Raw genomic sequence first — 16,115 nt, forward strand, 5'->3', positions numbered from 1 at the left:
AATGAGCATGTTTTTGGTCTGTGGGAGGAAGCCGGAGAGAACCCACGCATGCACGGGAAGAACATGAAAACTCCACACAGAAAGGCCCCGTCTGACCCGGGGATCAAACCGGCGACCTTCTTGCTGTGAGGCACGCGCACTACCTGCTGCACCACCGTGCCGCCCACAAAGACAACATATCAGATGTTAAAACTGAGAAATTTCATTGTTTTTGAAAATTAGATCCTGATTTAGAATTTGATGCCAGCAACACGATTCAAAAAGCTGGGACGAGGGCAACAAAAGACTGGAAAAGCTATGAAACACTAAAAGAAAACAGCTGGTGGAAGATCTCACAGCTGATTAGGTTAACTGGCAACAGGTGAGCAACATGACTGGGCATAAAAAGAGCCTCCCAGAGAGGCTGAGTGTGTCTGAGGCAGAGATGGGGAGAGACAGACAGAGCTGGCAAACTTACAAACAATGTGTCTTAATGCAAAATTGTAAAGAATGTGTTGATTTCATTGTCAGCAGAACATAATGTCATTAAAAGATTGAGCAAATGTGAAGAAATCTCTGTATGGAAGAGACGAGGCTGAAAACCAGTACTGGCCGGCTGTGCTCTAAACTGAATGGGCTCAGGCACACGTCCAAAAACCATCATCTGTGAACAGTTCATCACCGCATCCGTGAGTGCAAACTGAAACTCTACCATGCTAAAGAGGCTAAAGAGGAGAGGGACCATCCAGCTTGTTGTCAGCACACAGTTCAAAAGCCAGCATCTGTGACGGTATGAGGCTGCACTAGTACACATGGCTCCATCAGTGCTGAATGAAACATGGAGGTTCTGACGTCTTTTTCAGGAGGGCCTTGCTCATTTCAGCCAGATGATGCCAAGCCACATCCTCCACGTCCTCAAACAGCACAGCTCTGTCAATACCAGAACACGTTCGACTGCAAATGGCTGTTTTGGCTTTTATTGTTTCAAAGTCATGAGACCAGAGCTGAACTCTGGCCAAACAAAATACTGACAGACATTCACAGGCTTCCAGACACAAGTGGAAGGTTTCATCAGTTGTCTCAGTGCAGTCGAGCGTGACACCCTGAGAAAAGTCGTGGCACAAACGGATTAAAACATCATCGATGAGCACCGTTACAGCCGGAACAATTAAATATATTAAAATCCAGTGTGCAAATTACAAAAAGAGCGACCAGACGGCCACGTGTCGTCCAATCAGGAACGCAGGACTAAACAAGAAGGGAGGGAGAAACAGGCTGGACGCTTTCTCTTATTTTGGAGGCTGAAATGTAAAAACAGTGCAATATTGCATTTGTTTACTTCGATTGTTTTGTTTGTGACCTCACTTTACTGACCTACGTGATGTATCATTAGTCTAAAACGTCAACTTTTACACAGCATTTCTATTATCTTTATCCAGCTCTGCACAGATAAACGCGTTGCTGGGATTTACGTGCAGACAGTGAAGTGAGCAGAAGTAACAGACGACATTTTAGTGATTAAAGACATTCAAAGGCTTTAGTTCTCCTTCAGTAGCAGTGACTGTTAAAATGCCATTTAAGCGTTAAATAAATGTGGCGTGGGGGGGGGTCTTTGTACAAAACTTTTTTTTTTAATATAAAAGAAGAGTCAGAATCCCTCTTTGGGTCGTTTACGCGGCACTTCTGAGAACTGTATTCCTCCCAGTCGCCATGATCTCTGCTTCTTTGTAACATGGCAGTCTGAGCCTCCACTGGTTGAAAATGCATCCCAGTTTCCTCTCTGCTTCAGACCTCGACTTAGAGAGCGACGGCGAGGGGGGCCGAGGCTTTACAGGAGCAGAGGTGTGTGTTCTCCAGCCGGCTCGGCCCTCTTGGTGAACTGCCGCACTCTGGCCAGGAGGCGGTTGGGCAGAGGGGCGAAGTGGTGCCTTGGGTCCAGGACGTTGGTCTTGCGGCGCTCGCGTTCCTGCTGCCACATGAGGTACGGGCTGGGCGGGAAGAACGGGCGGGAGCGCTCGCGGTACAGCTGCAGCACGATGCCGCCGACGCCGAGCACCACCCACACCGTGATCATAACATAGTCTAAAAGGGAGACAGGATTATGTCAAAGACGTTTGAGGGTGATACTGAGATTGTGGTTTCTGCCAGGATACTCACCGATGGTCTGGAAGGGCACGTCAGTGAACGCGGCGCTGTAGCTGTTGTTGAGGAAGCGTTTGAGGATGTTCAGCGTGATGTAGGAGAGGCTGGTGTAAATGTAGGCGTTGACAGCCAGGATCACGGCGTAAGCACCGACGACGCCGCACGTGATGATGTTTCCCTGATACAAGAAACACAGTGTAATGTGATCTGGTCCGTTGTGTCATGTTAAGTATCATCATTGTGTGTTGAGGATTTTTTTTTTTAAATTCAAATGATTGTGTGCGCTGCCAGTCACAGCGTCATTCTTATTACTGCCGCTAGATGGCGCCGAAGCGACGCGCTTCAGAGCGACCCAGACTGCAGCGAGCGGGTTGAAGCATTCAATCTGTTACCTCTCTGGGCCAACGCACGAAGAAGAGCGGAACAATGATCATGATGCAGCAGAACGTCACCCAGAAAACCACATCCGAGTGCCTGAACACATCGAGGTCACCTGAAAACACATCAAACTTACTTAACGTAGCAGTATTCATACCTCGACCAGGATTGGCTGACTTCTGTAGCATCTACGAGCCACTGACACCAAACAACTGGGGTCATGCTGGGATAACTGTTTCCTACCGAGAGGAGTGAAGAGGACAGTGGAGGCGGTGAGGAAGCCGAGCATCAGCCCAACCACGACAATGCAGGCCATGACCGAACCGAAACGCCACCAGCTCATCACGAGGAGGACCCCGCCCACCACGCCGATCACCGCTGACACGGCCAGGCAGACTGCAGGGAGACGCAAGCAGACAGAAACGTCGGGCCCCGAGCTCAGATGCGTTCAAATTCTGCTGTCCGCGCCGCAGCTGTATAAAACTCACTGTCGTAGTCCAGCTCTGTGGTCCTGGTGATCAGCACGAAGAAGAAAAACGCTGCGAAGCTAAACCCCATGCAAAACAACTCTGCGTGAGACACAGAGCGGAGGGGAGGAGGAAAACAGGAAGAAAGAGAATAAAACCTTTAGACATCACAGTAATTCAATCACAGAACCAAGTCAGACATGTCTGATCACTCCACGCAAACATCACTAATGACAATTTAACTGCTGGACGGGGATGAAGCCACACGCTCTCCCTCTGAGGTAAACTGCATCGTATCCTCCGACGCCATCGCTCAGATCTATCAGCGGCAGATCACAGTCATGGGTTCAGCTGGGAACAAATACATTTCTGCATCACATGCGAGGGAGACCACATGACAGGCAGGCCGTTGCCACACCCACTGAGTTTCTGGTGTTAGCTGGACAAATGCTACAAGAGTATCCACCACTCTGCTGTACTGTGAACGCACCACGCCAGAGCTTTGCTCCCCTTTGAGTCATTTTTAAGCTCCTACGTACGAGTTACGCTGTGCAAACATGACCTCTGACCCCGACTGATCTATTCTGTTGACTCTGGAGTGAAGTATGACTGGAAAAAAGCTAAATTTAGAGCATTTTGAGTCCTGTTCACTGCTGCCTCCATGATGGGAACAGAAGTGTGCAGAAGAAATCCCCCAAGCCGCCACTCACCACATTTGAAGAATCGATGTCCAACGAAGCACACAAACAGACCCGCCAAGCCAGCGACGGTGAAGAAAATCTTCGTAGATACCTTTCCTGTGTATATTAACAGAAATCATTCACCGCCTGCAATAAGCTTCATCATATCTAATAATAAAGCAGTAAAGGGTCTGCAGCTCACCAAGCGTCTGACAGCCGTCCAGGGTGGATGTGAAGCTGCAGGCGTAGGTGTGGACGGGGATGTAGGAGGCCGAGGTGTTCCGCAGCGGGTCTCTGACGATGACGGAGTAGATGACGCCCTGACCGGGGATGGAGTTGAACACTGCCATGCTCAGATCTGATGATGACAGCGTCATGACCTGCAGAGAGGCGGGTGAAGAGTTAGCGAGCGACACGTCAGCTGTCATTTGTCCTGAAACATGTTCTCCATCAGAAGAAACCTCCTGAGCGAAATGACGGTGTTCTTGGGGCCCCACCCGTTTGCCGTTCTCAGCCATGCGCCGGACGTCGGCCACAGCCTGGATGCCAATGAACAGGCTGCGCTCCGATAGGTCGTTCTCAGGCAGGAAGTACTGGTAGACGTCATACCGCAGCCGCCAGCGCGTGTTGGCTTCCATGGTTTGGTCGCAGGCCAGAGGAGCTTCTCCCCTGATGGACAGTGAGGACAGTCGGGACAAATCTGTGAAGCTGAAAGGCTCAGTGTGCTGTCAACAGAAAATGTTGCGTTCACTGGCTCTGACAAACAAACATCTCCATTACACACGGAAACTTCGTTGAATGAGAGGGAGAGTGGGTGAGCGAGAGAACGAGTGCAAAGACACTAAAACTGAAACCTGACATGAGCTACTTTTTCTGTAATGCCATTCGCTGTAATTCTGTGGTTTATCAGTGCACCCTGTGAACTGCAACTGTGTGTCGGAGCGGTGACGGCGGGCTCACAAGCATCTGCTGCAGAGATACGAGCTCAGCCTTCAACAGCGGCCATGGCTGCAGACTCGTGAATGCTGAATCAAAGGCTTTATACTGCACTAATGTGCAGAGCAGAATATTTTCATGCTTTCGTTTCGGTTTTCAGAAATCCTCCAGCAACACCCTTTGTGCGCCGTCGATACACACTGCTGTCCCACAAAGCAAGTGGAGGAGCGGCGTACATCTAATTATGGATGACAGCTGCAGGAACACCCCAGAAAAGTAAACAAAACAAAGAAAAAAGAGCAGTGAATCTTTGGAAAAACATTTGGATTTCACTGGTGCTGGATCCACGTGAACGCAGCCGTTCAGTATATGATTGACAGCTCGCCTGGACTCCTCACCTTAGATGACTCACACCCGTTAGACACGTCAAACAAGTCGAGGTTTAACTGAAATGAACTGACTGGCAATAAAAGGCAGTCAACGAAACAAAGCCCTGCTTGTAAAGGGCTGAAAACGACATTTTCCACGTTTGTTTAGTTGTTTTCACAATTTTCCCACATGCTGTTTGGAGCCGCTCGAGACCATCCTCGTAGCCAAACCACAGCAGCAACTGCGATGCAGAACTGAAACCTGCAGGCAAACACGCAGAAACATTGTCTTCCTCAAAAGCGCTCACCGCTGAGTTATTAAACCTGGCTCGAGGTGTAAAAACTGAGCAGGCCGGCAGGCAGAGATGCAACGGGAGATGAATTAACAAGCCAAGAAATCTCATTCTGCCCCAAGATGGCTTTGACGCACAACAGACATTCCTGAGAAAATGAAGCGAGTACGATCGGCTGCAATAGAGGAGGAGGAGGCTATGTGTGTGTGTGTGTGTGTGTGTGTGTGTGTGTGTGTGTGTGTGTGTGTGTGTGTGTGTGTGAGAGAGCACGAGATCATTTCAAAGCAAATAAACAGCGGGTTGGTGTGTCGGCAGATGAGTTAACGCTGCCTTCTGCTGCGCAGCGTGAACAGGAAGCAGTGCGGACGATGCCAGTGGATCTTGCGCGTTACCTCTCGTATCCCAAGTTCGCCGGTGCAAACCGGATGGTGGTCTCGTAGAGGTTGTAGCGGATGTAGACGTTCGGGTCGATGTCCAGGTCGAACTCCATGTTGCAAGCTCCGGGGACTGGATCTGAAACAGAACAAATGTGTTATTAGAAGCTGCTGAGGCTTAGTGGCGCCCTGCCATGTCAGGATGACTTGGCATCGCGCTGAGGAGGCATATGAGCAAGCACAATCACTGCCAGCGCTCACTCATGGTCTGTGTGAGCTTCCTCAAGTCAAAAACACAATCAACTGTTTTTTTGTTTTTTGTTTTTTAGCCTGTGGTAATGAAAGTTTCCATGCTTTGAAACTGTTTTCATGAGCAGTGGGCTGCAACTTCCTTCCTTCCTTCTGACTTCTTATGCAAGGCAGAGTGAAAGAAATCAGAGGAGAAGAGCACTGGCATGTCTGTTCACAGCCCGATTTAACTGGAACTTGTTGAAGTACCCTGGCTGGAGTATGGGAGGATGACCCCAGTGCCCGCCACAGCGTCACCACCAGGGGAAGACAGGAACAAAGAGAGGGACGCTTGGCCCGGCTGGAGGGCTGACAGGAGCCCCGAGTCCACCGCTGTCAGAGAGTGACCCTGGTCTGCCATCTGAACCAAAAAACACAAACAAACAGCATGATCACAACTCAGACAGTAAGAAAACTCCACGGCGGGCTGATGGACAGACAGGCAGACATATGAAAGCACAGACAGTGTGTCTGTTCTTTGTTCATGGATTACTGTGTCACCAACAAAGCGCACACGTTACTTGCTGAGGATTATGATTCACTACAGAGTCTACAGACATTTTTCAACAGCTGAGCTTCTGATAAGACTCATGAGACTGTTTGTGAGCAAAAGGTCAACAAGCGCTCGTGTCCGCGTTCTGAAAGTGACCCGAGTCACAGGAAACTCGCCCTCTGAACAAATTCTATTATTCACTAACAAATGAAGCAATGAAATTCATTCTTTTCATTGGCAGCCAACAGGAGAAGTTCACAGAAGGCCACAGATAGCCCTGCTGTAGGGGGGTGAGTGTGGTGACCACCGCAACCAAAAGCTGATAAACACATCAGTTAGCCACGATGTTGTTGTGGGTGACAACTTTTCTTATGATGATGGCCAAGCGTGTATTAATCCACAGCTGAAAACAGACCCCAACAAAAGCACTATTTGTTCCTCTTTGAGTAGCATTTGCTAAAAACTACAGTGCCCAGCTGGTTTGTTCATCATATTGCATTTAAAAAAAAAAAAAAGATGCATTTGTCACCTGTTTTCGCATGATCTTTAGAAAGGAATGGGCGGCACAGTTCACCACATCCTGAACCGATAACCTGCCAGTTCACATGAACTACTCGGCTGAGAACAGAATGTGTGTTCCTAGAAATGGAAAAAAATGAGCATCACGGTCTGTCCTGGGAGACAAAATGTAAAAAATCCAATCTGATCGAGTGCTTCATCACTGAGTTCAACAGATCCTGTTCAACATACTGTTGCTGACATTATATGCAACAACATACACGCCTTTACTGATATAATAACGGGCCAATATCAGCCAATAAAATCAGTTGACTGGTATACCAGTGGGGCTAAATGGTGAATGTCATGGAACAACTGTTGAACAGCTCAGAAATGACATTATTTTGACAGATATCACCCTAAAACATGCCACATATTTCTGACATGGACATACATTTTGCCACATATGTTTCAGTGAGCAAACACTGAATTACTGTGTTGTGCAGAGCCTGGCAGCATCGAAGCACTGTACCCACACAGTGTGGCTCTCAGTCCAACTGCTCATACAATACGTCTATTGTAGGACGGGCGGCGCAGGAGTGCAAAGAGACACCCCATTCGATGTGGTTTTCTCTGAATTTCTCTGATGCGCCACTGATGCAGAGCAACTTCAAACCACGCTAAATCACAAGTGTGTAAAGGATTACAGCTCAACACGACTCCTCATTAGTCATCAACAGGAAACACACACAGTGATTCAACCGAGCGCGCTGTGTGTTCAGTTTATGAAAGCGTGTCCGATTTCCATTTCCACATGCTCAAGTTCAAGCGGTTGATTTGTCTTGATAATAAAAAGTGATGAGATTTATACAAGTGGTTTGTTAACCCGAAGAGAAACCACACTGGCTGATAAATTAAAAAAAACAAAAAAAAAACAAAAAAAAAAAACATCTTGTGGTTTCACCTGAAGCGAGTGAGTGATAAAAATAAAGGGGAAAAAAAAACGACATTAGTGGAAGAGAGATCATAATAAGAAAACTGAAGCGTGTAGCGTGCATGTTCACTCTCCATTGAACCACTTGTGTTTGAAAACACACTTCCTCTTCTTCTCTGACTTCCCAGTGCAGGTTTAGGTGCTAGTGATCTGCTCCATGCTGAGTTTTGACGTTCATTTGCATCAACGGGCTCTTCTTCTTCTTCTAGGAGACGTTCCCTGCCACTGAGAACCTCACATGCGTTTGTTTTCCTTTCTCCTGCTTTCCATCACCAGTGAAAATACGTAAAACTAAACTAAATTAGGCAATCTGGCCGTCTGCGCAGCGTTGACCTAAACCGAGCTCGCCCCTGAGACTTCTGGGACCGACGCCAGGAGGTTTTCCCTCAGGGTTGCCCTGTTTGCCACTCATGACCAGTGGACTGTACATCAGCTGACTGCCACTTCTCTCAGTGGGTCAGAAGACCTCCCTCACAAAGCCTCATTCATGAATCAGAGGTAGAAGTGACTTCCTGACCGACTCACAGTATCTCATTTCATTTAGTGGCCTATCTAATCCAATCACATATCCACATATACTCACAGAGGAAGCAGATGTGTTGCATTATTCAGCAGGACTGAATAAAACACGAGCATGATCAACAAGTACAGATTCTTTCTTTTAAAAAAATGGAGCATTAGCTCGCCTACTTTATCATTCCAGCCCTGGTGCCATACGTAACAGTCCACTGGTCATTTTACAGTGAGCTCATGTCTGTGCACTGAAAATGAAGCCAGCAGCTCATTAGCTTAGCTTAGCACAAAGACTGGAAACAGGAGGAAACCTTCAGATCCTGTTAAAGGTCTCTATGCTAAGCTAAGCTAACCAGCAGCTGACTGCAGCTTCAAGTTTAATGAGAAAGAAAGTGAATAAGCGTGTTTCCCAACTATGCCTTTAACTTTACATTTTTCTCTGTAATCCAGCCCATTATTGGCTGTTACCACCAGTTTAACCCTGTGAACCTCTCGAGCTGTGAGGCAGGGCAGCGCCATCTCACCCGGGTGTAGGAGAGCGTGGCGTTGCGGTGCTGCGTGTGGAACTGCAGCGTGATGAAAGCCACCTCTGAGGGGATCCTGGACACCACGGCCTGCACCGTCTCATTCTGGGAGAGGCTCACGTTCTGGAAGGTTCCCGGCAGGAAAATCACCCGGTCTGTGACACAGAGGGGGACAGTCAATTCACACATTTTGGGCCAATAATCAATATCGTTTCATTCTTTTGATCATTACTATACTTTACACATATTGCTGTTGTCGTCAAATTTTCTCTGGTTTTGGACTTAAGGCAAAGCTATTCGCATTCCAAGCTTGTTAAGTCAAATGTAAAGGATTTTTTTCTGAGTGTTTTGAGAGCACTGTCACTGATTACTCAGGCTGTAGGTGCACATAATGCTAAGTTTAGACATTAAGTTTGTCTTCCGCCAATCTAAGTTACTGTAGCGAGGAACAAGGGCCGATTGTGACAGACACAAGGCAGCATATAGTAACATGCAAATTCCCTGACATCAGACAGCTGCTGCCACGACAAGGAGGCCAACGTAAAGCAGCTCAGCAGCACTTTAAAGAGCTCTGAGAGAAAAGGCCAAATGAAGAAGTACGCTCTGCATCAAGCAATGACGTACGACACTGAAATCTGAAGCACGCAACCACCGTTTGTCAGTGGTGGACGGCCACTGAGTACATTTACTTTTATACCTTAATGTGCTATTTTTATTATTCTGGGATGCCTAACAACCTCTGGCAAAGGGACTGCCAATGAAAACTAGTCCTTCAGCTAACCCGGGTGCATTTGTTTGAATGATGATTAATGTATATTGCCGCTTTTCAAACAAGTAAATAAATATATCTACTAAGCTCAATGCTGCTTTTTCTTTTACCATTTGAGTAACACAGTAATAATTAATCAACCACGGAGATATTCACTCTTAAGGGATCATTAATCTGAGTGGAATGTGCAGAAAAACACTGACGCATGATTTGCTGAGCAACACCATGACCGCTTCAAATGACAGTCCTGCAACCGCAAAGGTCCACAAATTAGATCTGATAAGCACATGTAGCCTGACCTAGAAAACCAGAAAAAAAGGGAAAATGGCCAGTGGTTGAGCAGTAACTTTCGGAAACATCTCTCAGTTGTAAAGATCACAGCTCACCCGCAACTCAGCCTTATCTGTGTGCTGTTCCTCAGCTCACCGTGAGACTGAACTTTCCACACAGTTTATCTCTCTCACTTTGTCCTCTGATTGATTTCACTGGGCCTCAAAGTCTGAGAAAAAGTCAACAGCTGTTTTTAATACCAGCTGTCTTTTATTTACACTGCGTCACTTTCAGCATCTGACCGCGTTCGTCAATAATATAACAGCAAGCGCCACACAGCTGGGATCGTATGTATGGTCTTGTTGTGTCTGCATGTTTGTGTCTCATGCAGAGAGGACAAATGCCAGTATTAAAGGTAGAGCTCTGTGGATTTGTTGCAGGTTACACGTGCCGCCTTCATCCAGACTGTTTGCAGGTCAGACTCCGGCTCAGGACTGACCTGCTGCCTTCATTCTTCTGACGTGTGAACACAGGGGAATCAATTGAGCCAGAAAGGGCTTGTGTGAGGAAGACACCATTTACTGTCCTCATATTCATTGACTATTACTTATTTTTATTTTTCATATCTAAAATGTATTTAATTTAAAATGAGTCATGCATGTAAGACTTTCCCTCTTGAATAACTGAATAAATTCACCAAAAGAAGTTCTTTACTTCCAGTGGAGTTTGGTGGAGAACGAGGGGATAAATACTCTTTTCCCTCCAGAAAGAAAACTATAATTATGAGCAGAAACAGTGAATACACAATCACAATGAAAACAATTGAAAAGTTGCATAAATCATGTGTTGTTATTTACCTATCAGAGCAAATACTCTCACTCCACTTGGTTTTACTTCCTCATTTCTTACATCCACCATTTGTTTTGGTTCAAGGGTCTCAAATTACAGTAATAGCTGAACTTCGATCTTTCTGTTAGACTTTAATCAGACAAATCACAGTTTTTTACTCGTATACACTGAACTGCACACAAAACTGTCACTGACCAAGTTAAATGTTTAACAGCTAGCTAACGTGAGCTAAAGCTACACAACAATAACAAGTTCAGCCGAGTGACACTGAAGTGATTTACGTACAGTGTAACAATTACAGCATGAAGCGACCCTCAGTCCACCCACTCCACAAAGTTAGCTAGCACGTCTCCCTATACCTGTCGGTTTTCAAGATGAGAAAGCTAAATAATGCTGCTAAAACTGAAAGTAATTGACATTTCTAGCTCCAGTAACGTTCACTCACTTTCCACTTGAGCATGAACTTCACACACCAGGAGCAGCAGCTGCAGCAGCGGGCACAAAATCCAGCGAGACATATTCCTCCTCTGCTTCGTTGATTTGACAACAGAAGACTTCGAAATGCTGCTAAATAAAATCATTGGTAACCTCTCAGCCTCCTGTGTTCGGATAGTGGAGGTCCCTGCAAACGCGAAGATGACATGCTTCTCTCAACTGGGCAGTTTCGAGTGTCAACCGTCTCCCTCCGCCGCTTTGACTGCTCATCGTTGCTTCCGCGAGAATCGCGTCCCGGGTCCCGCGATAACTCCTCCCGCCATCTCCAACCACTCTCTAAGATCGCAAATGTTAGCATGATGAATCACTACCTAGCAACAACAAAATGTGATATTGCATGCTGTGGACATGTGGTTCTTGGAGAGGGAGTGGGAGCTCTTTCTTAATATCTGTTTTGAGACTATATAAATCACAATAAAGTAAGTATGAATAAACACAATATTGTGCGCACAAAATTATTTTAAAGCAGTAACGAAGGCTGGTGCTCATGATTTGTTACTTTTACAAAAATGTTCTTAAGCCATTGCAATAAACACAAATTGGCTTGTTAGTACTCTCCAGACGAAGGGGTAGTTGGATGTTACAGCATAGTTGTGGATTGGATCATGTTTCTATTCCTGCTTTTTAGCTGCCCGTGGCAATGTGTTACAATAACACAAACAGTGAAAGTGAGAAGTTGACTACTTGCACAGACCACTCAAAGAGAACTAGAAACATGGGAATCTGTGCTGTGTCAGACGTTTGCAAGTCAAATTAAACCCAAAGCAATTTCATGTTCACAGATTTATTTTAACTCGAGCCCTTCTTTTACCCATTCACACATTAAAACCTTGCAGGCACCACAGACTTGTGCATGCTGGCAAAATTAGCAAACAGAAAAGGAAAAAAAACAAAACAAAACATGAGACAGAGAGAAAGATGTGTGTGCACATTGCTTGTGGCTGAATCACAGGACAGGGACCGGCTCTAGGGCATCATGCTGTAATAGGTCCAGGAAAAGGGAGAAGATCGTTGGAAAAAATTATAAAGGTGAAAAGTGAAGCGGTATGTGGAAACACACTGTACACACTGTACACAGTAGTGGCAGCGGTAGGGGGACGGGGGGTGAGCAGTCACCATGGGCTCTCTAACTCTTTCGTAAGCTGACATCAGCACTGGTTAGCAGCGGCGACAGTGACGTGCTCTCTGATGCATCTTCTCTCTTCAGAATCAGGAAAGCCTCTCGACTGATTCCCAGCAGCTCTCGCAGTCCACTGTTCTCCAGCTAAAAGACACAGACATGTGCATGCAAACATTCGGATTACTATTACTGCATTTATCACAGGCTTTTGAAGTTAAACCTTTGGGTACAGATAACAGATGCAGGTATTCTGATTCTCTCCCGGCTGTTGCTGAATAACCACCAGCATTCCTACAATGTGCAGGAATTCATCTTTTTCTCTGTAATCTAACTCCTCTAGGTGGGTTTCCAATAAACGACAGCATAAGGGGATAAAAGACAAACCAGGAAAAAAAAAGTGCCATAAATCATAAAAGCAACATGTGAAAAATGTTCAGTATCCCAAGAAGAAAACCTCCCTGCAGCTTAGAGAGAAGAATTTGCTATCAGTATCTAGTGAGCTGTTAGAGTCATGGTATTTCTGTGCAGAAACTGCAGGAGAAGAAAGGCCCAGTCAAGATAAGATAACTCACTCTGTTACTGTGTGTTTATGGCTTTCCCTAATGAACGGGGCAAAGGTTAACCAGGCTCGATGATCAATGCTTTGAATAGAAAAATTCAGAGCAGCTCCTTCAGTGCAAAAGGTGCAATAAATACAATAAATACACAATAATATTAAAAGTAATTTGTGATAGAGGTAGACCAGGGGATTGATGTCAGTGCATATGTGAGTTCAGAGTGGTGATGGCTTTGGGAAAGAAACTGTTCTTGAGTCTGTTTGTTTTGGACCCGATGCACCTGTAACGTCTTCCTGAGGGCAGCAGGTCAAAGAGGGTGGAGCCAGGGTGGGAACTGTCCTTGATGATATTATTTGCTCTGGTGAGACAGCGGGACGAGTAGATGTCCATCAGGGAGGGGAGAGGGCAGCCGATGATTTTCTGGGCTGGGCTGCTTTGGTGACCAGTGTGCATTTAGAGTTTCAGTGTTTGACTTGACTGATGTTGTACTCGCAATTTTTCAGAAAAAAAAAAAAAAAATAGCAAACAGGTGTGTAAAAGTCTTGTTTCATGATCCTGTGTACCTGGATAATGTGGACATCACTTCTTATTGATGATATTACTAATACATATCCAGTATGGCGGGCTTCTGTGATTTTAACCAGTGCTGCCTGCTAATGGGTTTTGGTCACAACTTTCTCACTATGTCGAGCACTCCCTTTTAGTGTAATTACTGCTCCCAAAGCTGGCAATCCTCACTGGTATTCCATGTGTCATGTGAGCTAGCCACAACTAACAGTCTATCAAAGAGTGGAAAAAAAACGGTCAGGATTTTCCTCTCAAGTTCAGCTTTTTCACTTGTGTGGGCAGACAAGAATCCATACCCTCCACCAGGATTCTGCTGCTACAACTCGCGTCTTGTGGATTTGGAATCGTCAGAAGTACATGTGGAACAGGGTCGGACATTTTCTTTTACCTCGAGCTGTTTAATCCTCTCCTCGTCTTTACACGTTCGCCCCTCGTCCACCTCTATCGCCTTCCTCATCACAGAGGCCATCTCATTGATCTTGTCTATGTGTGCTTGCATTTCCTACAAAGGGGAAACAAATACAGGAAATAACAGGCAGTGGAAACTGATAGTCCTTATTAAATCACCTTACAAGTTTGTTTCAGTTTACAATCAAGTCAAGTGTGGGCCTCACTGACCGTGGTGTGCTGCTCCTTCAGTTGTGTCACGATGGCAGGGTCATCCCTCTTGCTCGCCATGAGGAGCCTGAACACCTGCTCCCTGTATTTGGTCATGATGAGCTCTAAGGCAGACTGGTGTTCCTCCAGTGATGTCCGTAACTCTACAGGAAGAGTGAACACAGGTTCAGTTTGTGCAGGAGACAACGCTGTATACAACGCCTACAACACACAATATCAAATTAACCATTTACCTTTGTTTTCCTGTTGGAGCTCTCTGATTTGACGGTTTTCCTGTTGGATTCCCAGGACCAGACTTGAACGGGGACGATGTCGCGCAACCTGGTTCAACGTGTCAATCTCTTCTTGGTACTGGCAACAAGAGATAACCAAACCAACTCTCATTATGCAAGTGAAAGATTTCAGTTTACAGTTCATTATGTTAGACGGCTCCTAATTGGAAAACAGTGCTGAGCCAGAGTCACTGTTAAAATAATATTTGAATGGTTTTAATGTAGTTGGCTTATGTCTGAAGCTTATTTTATAAATAGCTTTCACTCTATCCCATGTTAGCTTTTCCTGATATTGTGCAGAAGAATCTGTAAAAAGAACATTCCTATTTATCTGGCATCAACATCATGTGACACTGTACCTGTTTCATGGCATCCACATGCTTGTTGAGCGATGTTGTCTGCTCGATTAACATCTCGGCAGCATTGTCGTGGTTACGAAGCCTTTCAACTAATGATTTGGCATCTGCCAGGACCTTCTCTAGGGTACAGTTCATGCCTGGGAGATACAAGTCATCATTACAAGAAACTGTGACAGATGAACAACAACAACTACAACATTCTGGTTTTGATTGAGAAAAGTGGGTTAATTTGGTCTCTTTTCTTCTGTGAAGATCAATGAATGCCTCTGCCTGATGACTGGTTCGAAATGCTTGCATGCTAACAAAACATGTGATGGAAACAATGGCCTGAATATAATCATACAGAGATATGTAATAACAAACTATCCATTCCCTCACAATTTCCATTTACAAGCCTGTACTTTGTATTTTGATCTGGCTTTTATCTCGGGTTATAAATTGGTTCAGATAAAGTACATGAAGTTATGCCTCATCAAGGTGTTCAATACACCACTTACTGACCCCAGGTGGAGTGACAGTAACAAAAACCGAAACTCTCCGTGTGTGCATTTTTAGATTATGTCCAATTAGACTCACTAAAATAAATAAAACAGTAGTTGTTCAGCACAATGAGGAAAATGATCAGAGCACTAACAAATAACACCATGCACTTAGCTCGTCGTCCTTCACCTCGTCACACCTCGGATGACAGCTGCTGTGTCAGCTAATTCGCTCAAGCTAACATTACCTTGTTGGTGGTGATATATCGGGTTACTGGTGCGCCATATTTACCTTAGCTATGGTAGAGGAAACGACAATTACACACTCAGTTTTTCTGATTCAGTTAACTGATTAGTGTTGCTATTGTATCACCAGCAGCACCACCTAACTTACTAGCCGACTTAGCACACTAAAGCTGTCATGCAAATCCACTTAAGGCTCGTATTACAAACATGTTGGTCTGACTGGCAGACTCGAATTCAAAACAGTTCTTAATTAACGTTCGGAAATACATGCAATAATAATCTGTTGTACCTGGAGAACTCAATGTGCAAGACATTGCAATTAAGCTAGTCCGTTGCTTCCTGTTGATGTTTTGGTAGCTAACATTAGCTACAGGCTAATTGCTCCACATCCACGATTAGTAAGCAGAGCTTCTGATGCAGCTCTATTCCTTAATAAAGCACAGTGAGATGGCAAATATTAACACGTTGATTTATAGTCGTTTGCTGAGAAGTCAGTCTCAAGATAAATCAGCTGCAGCTATCCCTGAACTTTAACATGCAAACTAAAGCATCCAAAATACTGTCCAATCCCGCGAGATTTTGTATCG

General features: G+C 45.4%; 2 protein-coding genes across 3 annotated transcripts; both read right to left on the reverse strand.

The window, feature by feature from the left end:
- Positions 1-940: 940 nt before the first annotated feature.
- On the reverse strand, positions 941-11,539 carry tm7sf3 (transmembrane 7 superfamily member 3). Of its 2 annotated transcripts, XM_070992530.1 has the most exons (12): positions 11,261-11,539; positions 8,928-9,082; positions 6,116-6,266; positions 5,636-5,756; positions 4,144-4,315; positions 3,849-4,026; positions 3,677-3,763; positions 2,988-3,068; positions 2,743-2,895; positions 2,514-2,614; positions 2,137-2,299; positions 941-2,061 (listed from the first exon to the last, which is right to left on the reverse strand). In XM_070992530.1, the coding sequence occupies exons 1-12, from the start codon at positions 11,394-11,396 to the stop codon at positions 1,808-1,810; spliced, it is 1,752 nt and encodes a 583-aa protein (XP_070848631.1). In that variant the 5' UTR covers positions 11,397-11,539; the 3' UTR covers positions 941-1,807. The 2 variants fall into 2 exon arrangements, with proteins under 2 accessions (XP_070848631.1, XP_070848632.1); XM_070992531.1 differs by lacking the exon at positions 2,514-2,614 and having other exon boundaries at positions 2,657-2,895.
- Positions 11,540-12,081: 542 nt separating this feature from the next.
- fgfr1op2 (FGFR1 oncogene partner 2) lies at positions 12,082-16,107 on the reverse strand. The gene is made up of 6 exons (XM_070992415.1): positions 15,818-16,107; positions 14,804-14,940; positions 14,406-14,523; positions 14,173-14,315; positions 13,943-14,056; positions 12,082-12,574 (listed from the first exon to the last, which is right to left on the reverse strand). The coding sequence occupies exons 1-6, from the start codon at positions 15,840-15,842 to the stop codon at positions 12,437-12,439; spliced, it is 675 nt and encodes a 224-aa protein (XP_070848516.1). The 5' UTR covers positions 15,843-16,107; the 3' UTR covers positions 12,082-12,436.
- Between the last annotated feature and the right edge of the window lie 8 nt (positions 16,108-16,115).

This window comes from Chaetodon trifascialis, chromosome 22, assembly GCF_039877785.1.
Source record: "Chaetodon trifascialis isolate fChaTrf1 chromosome 22, fChaTrf1.hap1, whole genome shotgun sequence".
NCBI lineage: Eukaryota > Metazoa > Chordata > Actinopteri > Chaetodontiformes > Chaetodontidae > Chaetodon > Chaetodon trifascialis.

Coding starts and splice junctions, on each gene's coding strand:
- tm7sf3 (XM_070992530.1), bottom strand. CDS start 11,396: ATGATTTTATTTAGCAGCATTTCGAAGTCTTCTGTTGTCAAATCAACG. Junction 4,027..4,143: donor TGGCTGAGAACGGCAAACGG/GTGGGGCCCCAA, acceptor GCCTCTCTGCAG/GTCATGACGCTGTCATCATC. Junction 3,764..3,848: donor GGACGGCTGTCAGACGCTTG/GTGAGCTGCAGA, acceptor TAATATACACAG/GAAAGGTATCTACGAAGATT.
- fgfr1op2 (XM_070992415.1), bottom strand. CDS start 15,842: ATGTCTTGCACATTGAGTTCTCCAG. Junction 14,941..15,817: donor TTGCACATTGAGTTCTCCAG/GTACAACAGATT, acceptor TGTATCTCCCAG/GCATGAACTGTACCCTAGAG. Junction 12,575..13,942: donor AGAGGATTAAACAGCTCGAG/GTAAAAGAAAAT, acceptor TGTGTCTTTTAG/CTGGAGAACAGTGGACTGCG.